The sequence below is a fragment of the Sapajus apella genome, unplaced genomic scaffold, assembly GCF_009761245.1.
Source record: "Sapajus apella isolate SASKATOON/1434 unplaced genomic scaffold, GSC_monkey_1.0 scaffold49, whole genome shotgun sequence".
Lineage (NCBI taxonomy): Eukaryota > Metazoa > Chordata > Mammalia > Primates > Cebidae > Sapajus > Sapajus apella.
The window spans coordinates 1,707,304-1,715,485 of NW_022436989.1; the positions used below are offsets into that span (position 1 = coordinate 1,707,304).

General features: G+C 61.3%; 1 protein-coding gene across 50 annotated transcripts in view; it reads left to right on the forward strand.

The window, feature by feature from the left end:
• The window catches only part of OBSCN (obscurin, cytoskeletal calmodulin and titin-interacting RhoGEF), a 162,134-nt gene extending 156,580 nt beyond the window's left edge, over positions 1–5,554 (forward strand). For all 50 annotated transcript variants that reach the window (XM_032242118.1, XM_032242121.1, XM_032242120.1 and 47 more), the window contains 11 exons: positions 536–616; positions 924–1,034; positions 1,153–1,320; positions 2,211–2,333; positions 2,527–2,697; positions 3,610–3,691; positions 3,853–4,092; positions 4,291–4,514; positions 4,716–4,791; positions 4,982–5,131; positions 5,310–5,554. In XM_032242118.1, the coding sequence (XP_032098009.1) occupies positions 536–616; positions 924–1,034; positions 1,153–1,320; positions 2,211–2,333; positions 2,527–2,697; positions 3,610–3,691; positions 3,853–4,092; positions 4,291–4,514; positions 4,716–4,791; positions 4,982–5,131; positions 5,310–5,487 (1,604 nt within the window). In that variant the 3' untranslated portion in view covers positions 5,488–5,554. The remainder of the gene's footprint in view (positions 1–535; positions 617–923; positions 1,035–1,152; positions 1,321–2,210; positions 2,334–2,526; positions 2,698–3,609; positions 3,692–3,852; positions 4,093–4,290; positions 4,515–4,715; positions 4,792–4,981; positions 5,132–5,309) is intronic.
• Positions 5,555–8,182: the final 2,628 nt, after the last annotated feature.

Genomic DNA, 8,182 nt, shown 5'->3' on the forward strand with positions numbered 1-8,182 from the left:
GACCCCCCCGACCCCAGAGTCCTCCTGACTGGCCCCAGACCCTCCCTACCCCAGACACCCCGACACTGGATCCCCCCGACCCCAGATCCTCCTGAGTCCTCCTTGACTCCACAGACCTCTCTGACCCCAGACCCTCCCCCGGACCCCAGAGCCCTTCTTGATCCATAGGGTCTGGCCCCAGACCCCACCTTACCCCAGACCCTCCCTAACTCCATACCCTATCCGACCCCAGGTCCTCCTGACCTCAGGTCCCCCCCGACCCCAAAACCCTTCCCAACCCCATCGTTCTCCCGAACCCCAAAGTCCTCCCTGGCCCTGGACCCTTCAGACCCTGTGCCTGGAGGTGGGGAGGGTGCCTGCTCATTGTGCTTCCTTTGTCCTCCATGGCCTGGAAGTCTGGAGAGTGGGCAGCAGGCTGGCCGACCCCGACTTCTTCCTGTCCCAGCTGCTCAGGGTCCTTGCAGCAAGAGGCGGCTGGTGCTGCCAGAGGCCAGCCTCCTGGTCATGACCTCCATCGGCCCCCTTCCTCCTGCAGGTCTGGAGAAGGAGGGGCCCCCCAGGAAGAAACCAGGCCTTGCTTCTTTCCGGCTCTCAGGTCTGAAGAGCTGGGACCGAGGTGAGCAGGCCCAACACAGAGACCCGGCCCTATTGCCTCTCAGGGTCCCACCAGGGTGTCCAGACCAGTGGCGAGCAAGCTTGCACTCACAGGGGTTCCGGAACAGAGGAGGGGCCCTGGTGGGTGTGGTGAGCTAAGCAGTCTTGGAGGACTTCCTGGAGGAGGTGGTGGTGGTGCAGCTGGGCCAGGCTGGGGGATGGGGGGTGGGGGGAGCAGGGCTCCTCCTGGTATCCCCACTGCAGGGTCCAGGCCACGCTCTGGGACCTGGAGATTACCCCTGAAGGCTCACCTCACCCTCCCTCTTCAGCGCCGACATTCCTAAGGGAGCTCTCAGATGAGACTGTGGTCCTGGGCCAGTCAGTGACTCTGGCCTGCCAGGTGTCGGCCCAGCCAGCTGCCCAGGCCACCTGGAGCAAAGGTAAGAAGCTGTCAGAGGGGCTGGGGGCTGCAGGATGCCTTGCTATCTGGAGGGAAGCTGAGACCAGGGAGAGGCGTGGGGCCTGGCCGTGGATGAGGCTCGCTCTGTCCTGTTGCAGACGGGGTCCCCTTGGAGAGCAGCAGCCGCACCCTCATCTCGGCCACCCACAAGAACTTCCAGCTTCTGACCATCCTGGTGGTGGCAGCTGAGGACCTGGGTGCGTACACCTGCAGCGTGAGCAATGCGCTGGGGACGGCGGCCACCACGGGCATCCTCCGGAAGGCAGGTGCGTGAGCTGCACTGGGGGTCCCACCAGGCCAGGCCAGGGCGGCTGGGCTGGGGCTGCTGGGAAACCTGTTCTTGCATGGAATGCTTCCGGGGCTGTGCACTGGTCGCTGTGGCGTCCCCTCCCCCACCCTGAGCTGCCCGAGTCTCAATAGGGCCAGGTACCACACATGGCCAGGGCCCCAGGAGGCCTGAGAAGGTCAACACAGAGGTCTGAACGCACGGGCTGCCCTGGGCTGGCAGCCGGCCCTGGGAAAAACAGCCGGAAGCAGCTGCTGGCCATACAGGGCTGGGAAGGAAGCTTCTGGGCCACACTCCACGCCAGGGAGAAAGCCCAGCCCACTGACCGCTGGCCGGGAGAACTGAGCTTCTCTGGTGCTCACACCATCCCTTGCTCCACCTTCCCACGTTCCTTCCACGCCCATCCCTCCAGCCCAGGCAGGATGGGCTGCTTCCCGTTCTATATCTCAATCAAAGCACAGTTCACTGGGCATTTCTCAGGTCGTCAGGACGGGGGCTACAGGCCTGGCTCTGGGATGCCCAGCCCAATGCCCCGGGGTGGGGGCACCTGCCTGAACCTGTGCAGGGCTGACCTGGGAAAGCCCACCAACCGCACCAGGGCCCCTCTGACCACAGCCTGGGGCCCTGCACAGCGTTCTGGTCACACCCAGGTGAACGGGGCCGGCCTGGCAGGGCAGACACCCCCCAGCCCGCCAGGAGAGGCCCCTCCTACCAGTCCCTCACTGTGACTGGATCCTGAATGAACAAGACAAGGGAGGGTGGGCTCCAGAGCCCTGGCAGCTGCCAGGATGAGGCAGGGGCCAGCCGGGGAATTGCCCTGGAGGCCCGGCGCACACCCTGGCATCACTGACGGTGGGCAGGACCTTACAGAGCGCCCCTCGTCCTCGCCATGCCCGGACATCGGGGAGGTGTACGCGGACGGGGTGCTGCTGGTCTGGAAGCCCGTGGAGTCCTATGGCCCTGTCACCTACATTGTGCAGTGCAGCCTAGAAGGTACGGGGGGGTCCCTGCAACCGGGCCTCCCAGGGCCCAGAGGCTCTAGCCGCCCCTCCTGGGGGCCATGACTAGGGGCCCTTGGGGAGGTGCCTGGCCGCCTCTGCTGTGTAGGTGGCTTCGGGTTTCTCCACCCGCCCTGACGTGGTGTGTGGAGGCCTCAGCAGCCCCTCACATGCTCCTGTGTGGCCAGGCGGCAGCTGGACCACACTGGCCTCCGACATCTTTGACTGCTGCTACCTGACCAGCAAGCTCTCCCGGGGCGGCGTGTACACCTTCCGCACGGCATGCGTCAGCAAGGCAGGCATGGGCCCCTACAGCACCCCCTCGGAGCAAGTCCTCCTGGGAGGGCCCAGCCACCTGGGTGAGCCACACCACACTCGGGGCTTGCGAGGTGGGAACAGCAGCCGGAAGAGCCAGTACGTGCTCCGGCCTGCTCAGGGTCTCCATAGCTGTCCACTTCCTTCTGGGAGAGAGCTGCTCCTGGGCTTAGCATTCGAGGCCTACACACTCCAGGGACCACCTCACCCCCCAGGGCCCCCTTCACTCACCTGCACTCCCACACACTTGCTGGCGAGCACACAAGTCCATTCTGCTTCATGCTGAGTGTCGGTAGTGACTGCCCCATGCTGCCTCTAGCTTTGGTGGAGGAGTGCTGGGGTTGATTAGTAATGTCTGCCTTGGGCTTAGGATGGGAAGAGAGGGCATGATTGCTATAGGTGGTCCATTCTCAACCCCCCTGCAGCCCTCACCCCCACCCTCAGGTTAGCTCTCCCTACTTGCTGTACCCCCTCTCTCTCCCCCTGTACCCAAACCCCCAGAACCACAGGACAAGTGGGAATGTGTAGGAGCTCAAGCCCCACTTGGTGGGACATGGTGGCTCACCCACTTTGGGAGGCTGAAACAGTCAGATCACCTGAGGTCAGGAGTTCGAGACGAGCCAGACCAAATGGAGAAAACCCATTTCCACTAAAAATACAAAATTAACCAGGTGTGGTAGCGAATGCCTGTAATCCCAGCTACTCAGGAAGCCCTGGCAGGAGAATTGCTTGAACCTGGAAGGTAGAGGTTTTGGTGAGCTGTGATCACACCATTGCACTGCAGCCTGGGCAACAAGAGTGAAACTCTGTCTCAAAAAAAAAAAAGAAAGAAAAAAAAGAGGCCCCACTTGCCACTTGTCAGGGTGCCTGGGAAGGGGTCATTGGAGAGGAGGTGAGAGCTGGGGCTGTGGAGATGCCCCTCCACCCCCTCTAATCACCCGTCCCTCCTCCCACAGCCTCTGAGGAGGAGAGCCAGGGGCGGCCAGCCCAACCCCTGCCTAGCACACAGACCTTCGCGTTCCAGACACAGATCCGGAGGTGCAGGGGCCTTGGGGGCTACGGGCGGGTGGAGCCAGGGCTTGTATCCCCCTTGCTGGGTACACCTACCTTCTCACTGAGCTGGGTTTCTGCTGCTCTGAGTGTTGGGGATGGCGGGGGAGGGGACCACCCACCAGCCTGACCTCTGTTCCCTTGAGCAGGGGCCGGTTCAGTGTGGTGCGGCAGTGCTGGGAGAAGGCCAGTGGGCGGGCACTGGCTGCCAAGATCGTCCCCTACCAGCCCAAGGACAAGACAGCCGTGCTGCGTGAATACGAGGCCCTCAAGGGCCTGCGCCACCCGCACCTGGCCCAGCTGCACGCAGCCTACCTCAGCCCCCGGCACCTGGTGCTCATCTTGGAGCTGTGCTCTGGGCCCGAGCTGCTCCCCTGCCTGGCTGAGAGGTGAGGGCGGCTTGGGCTGGCGTGGCTGAGCCGATGCACGGTCTGATGGACTGACAGACGCAGGCCTCTGGGGTGGGGTAAGGGGACCAGGCCCCTCTGCACAGCCAGCACCCCTTACAGCCCACGGGGCGTGGTCTTAGCCCTGGCCCTGGTGGCCCCCACCCCGAAGTCTGGGCTGAGCAGCGTCTGCCCCCCCAGGGCCTCCTACTCAGAATCCGAGGTGAAGGACTACCTGTGGCAGATGCTGAGCGCCACCCAGTACCTGCACTCCCAGTGCATTCTGCACCTGGACCTGAGGTCCGAGAACATGATCATCACTGAATACAACCTGCTCAAGGTCGTGGACCTGGGCAATGCACAGAGCCTCAGCCAGGAGAAGGTGCTGCCCTCGGAGAAGTTCAAGGACTACCTAGAGACCATGGGTGCGTGTGTGGACAATTAGGGGGACCTCACCTGGGGGGCAAGAAGCCCCCTCCCCTCCAGTGGTGTCCTCCCCTCCCAGGTCCAGCACCACCCACTCAGCTTTGCACCTGGCCCACATACCTGTGCCCCTGCCTGAGCCCACTCACCTATGCCCATCACCAGTACCCCCACCTGAGCCCAATCACATGTGCCCCTCCCAGCTCCAGAGCTCCTGGAGGGTCAGGGAGCTGTTCCGCAGACAGACATCTGGGCCATTGGTGTGACAGCCTTCATCATGTGAGTCCTCCAACTCGGCTGGGGGTTGTTATGTGGGCGGGGCAGGCTCCCCCATCCACCAGAGGGTGACCTCATGGCCCCTGCACCCCCATCCACCCGAGGGTGACCTCAGTGCACCTGCATCCTCTCCCCCTCCGCCCTGGTCTGCCCGAGGGTGACCTCAGGGCCCAAGCACCCGCTACCCGCACAGGCTGAGCGCTGAGTACCCGGTGAGCAGCGAGGGTGCACGCGACCTGCAGAGAAGCCTGCGCAAGGGGCTGCTCCGCTTGAGCCGCTGCTACGCTGGGCTGTCCGGGGGCGCCGTGGCCTTCCTGCGCAGCACGCTGTGCGCCCAGCCCTGGTAAGGCGAGGCCCTCCCAACACTCCCCTCCCCGCCCCCTACTCCTAGCCGCCCTCCCAGCCCCCTCCTCGCCGCCCCCTGCGTCCCGTCCCGCTGCACTCAGCCACTCTCCCCCTCCCCCTCCCCCTCCCCTCCCCCTCTCCTCTACCGCTGCTCGGCTGAGCCTCTGTCCCCCCAGGGGCCGGCCCTGCGCGTCCAGCTGCCTGCAGTGCCCGTGGCTGACAGAGGAGGGCCCGGCCTGCTCGCGGCCCGCGCCCGTGACCTTCCCTACCGCGCGGCTGCGCGCCTTTGTGCGCGAGCGCGAGAAGAGACGGGCGCTGCTGTACAAGAGGCACCACCTGGCCCAGGTGCGCTGAGGGTCGCCCGACCCCCCTCGCTGCAGACGCGCCAATAAAAACGCACAGCTGGCGCGGAGCCTCCGTCTCCAGGCGTCGTTTTCTTCTGGGGGCGGTGAGGGCTCTGCCCGGTCCTTCCCGGTGGGCCGCGGAGACGCGCCCTGGGGGTCGCTCCCTCTGTCCGACCCTCCCCGCGCGCTCCGCCCCCCGGGCGTCTCCGTCCTCACACCCGCGTGCGCGTCTGTTCCCTCGCCGCCTCCTCCACGCGGGCCTGCAGCCCGCACCCCGCCGCTGGTTCCGGAATTTCTCTGGCGCAGACGGTGCCCAGGGAGGCAAAGCGTGTCAGCGAGGGCGGCAGCCGCGGGCCACGATCCGCTGGCGAGAGGCGGCTTCAGAGTCGCTGGCGCGTGGCCTCTGTGGAAAGCAACCGGGTTTTCCAGATTCTAGGGACAACGCCTGCGCTGGCCAGCCCCTCGCCAAGAGTGCGGGAGGAATGGGGGGGGTCGCCCAAAGCTCCTGAGCGTCCTTTCCCGTCTCCTTTGACGTGGGAAGGAAAGGGAACTTGAGACAGGTGCAGCCCTGGAGACCTGGGAGCGGGCAGGCGGGGCCTTCTCCCCTCGGACAGAAAACCCTCTGCAGAGGTCCTTCATACCTGTGTCTAAGCGCAGACGGCTCGGAGGCTAACCGACCCCTCTTGGCTAAACGGGTCATGCTGATAACTGGCCAGCTTAGATTTATGGGGACACCCAGTGATGGAGTTGTCCTGGTCTGACAGCATGCAACCCAGGGTGAGGCCCAGTTGTTTTAAACGCCCCTTTTAGTCACCTAAACACTGGCTGGGCGCGGTGGGTCACACCTGTAATCCCAGCACTTTGGGAGTCTAAGGTGAGTGGATCACGAGGTCAGGAGTTTGAGACCAGCTTGGCCAACGTGGTGAAACCCTGTGTCTACTAAAAATACAAAAATTAGCCGGGCATGGTGGCACGTGCCTGTAATCCCAGCTACTTGGGGGCCTGAGGCAGGAGAATCACTTGAACCTGGGTGGCGGAGGTCGTCGTGAGCTGAGATCATCCACTGCACTCCAGCCCGGGCAACAGAGTGAGACTCCATCTCAAAAAAAAAAATCACCCAAACAAGAGCCCAAGTCCCATTGTCAGCTCTTGAGAGCGCCCACCCTCTTCTGGAGCAGCCCAGGGTTCCCGGGTAAGGGTGTGTTCTCCACTGTCCCCAGCAACAGCTTCATTCCTGGGGTCTGGGGCCGCAGGGTGTGGACAGCAGCCTCTACTCTCCTGGTTCTCAGCCCACCTCAGGGGCCCAATGACAGCCACATGCTGATGGGTCCAGTCTGCAGTGTCCAAATGCTGGATGCCTCCCCTGGAAACTTACTGAGGCCAGGACACTTGGAATTAAAATTCAAGCATCAGCCAGGCACAGTGGCTCATGCCTGTAATCCCAGCACTTTGGGAGGCTGAGACAGAAGGATCATTTGAGCCCAGGAGTTCAAGACCAGCCTGGGCAACATAGGGAGACCCTTGTCTCTACAAAAAAATAAAATAATTAGCTTGGCGTGGTAGTGCGCACCTGTGGTCCCAGCTACTCTGGAGGTGAGCCCAGAGGTCAAGGCTACAGTGAACTGTGATTGTGCCACTGCACTCCAGCCTGGGCCACAGAGCAAGAACCTGCCTCTAAAAAGAAAACAAATCCAAACATCTAACTTGAACTGATTGCCCTCACTCCCTCTGTCCCCAACTGCCCCTGACTTTACCTTTCTCCTCCTTTATGACCTCAGGACGGTGTGTCACCACTCAACACACCACAAAGGGCACAGGCACCATGCACTCACTTTCCCACGATGCTGATGTGCAGGGCAGGGGTGGAGCGGGGGTAGGATCTTTTCCTCACCTATTGCAACGCTCACGGATGAACATTGCATGGATGGCCCCAATCTCAAAGACAGGTTAACAAGATAAAGCATAACACACATCTATTTAACAAAAGGTTTTATGTGACAACTGAGCCTTCAGAAACAAAAACGCAAAAAAAAAAAAAACAGGCAAATGTATCTATTTATGCCTGGGTTTGATGAAGGATGTATAGTCAGCGCTTTGACAAAAAGCAGGTGCTACTTAATGGTAATAAACTGGGGGCAACTTGCCAAGGCCTGTTTTTGAGATTCTTCTTGGCCTCTGGAATGAGGGTCCTCTGACCTGCTTTTGGGGGAGGCAGGTCAGAGAATTCTCTTATGGCTTCCTTCAAGGGAGAAAGGCTGGAGATGGTCAGAGAGAGGCAGTTTCCTTCAGCTGAAGATACTCGGCATGCCAAGGTGCCATATTTTGGGGTACTGCATTCTAAGCCCTGTCACCATCTCACAAAACTGTAGTACACTCTGACGATCAGGAAGACTGGTACAGTCAAGAGAGAGAAAATTTCCACCTGCCCAAAAAGGCATAAAAATAACCCACCCACTTTCTTCCCACGGCAACACTCCTTAACCCTGGCACCCAACAATTTGTTCTGCACTAATATAATTTCGTCATTTTAGAAACGTTCTCTAAAGGGAATAATGCCATATGTGGTTTTGTGCCTGGCATGATTCTCTGGAAATTCATGAAGGCTGCTGCCTGTGTCAATAGTTCATTCCTTTCTACTGCTGCGGAATATTCCACGTTGTGGGTGCACCGCTGTTTGTGTAGCCATTTATCCATGAAGGACACTT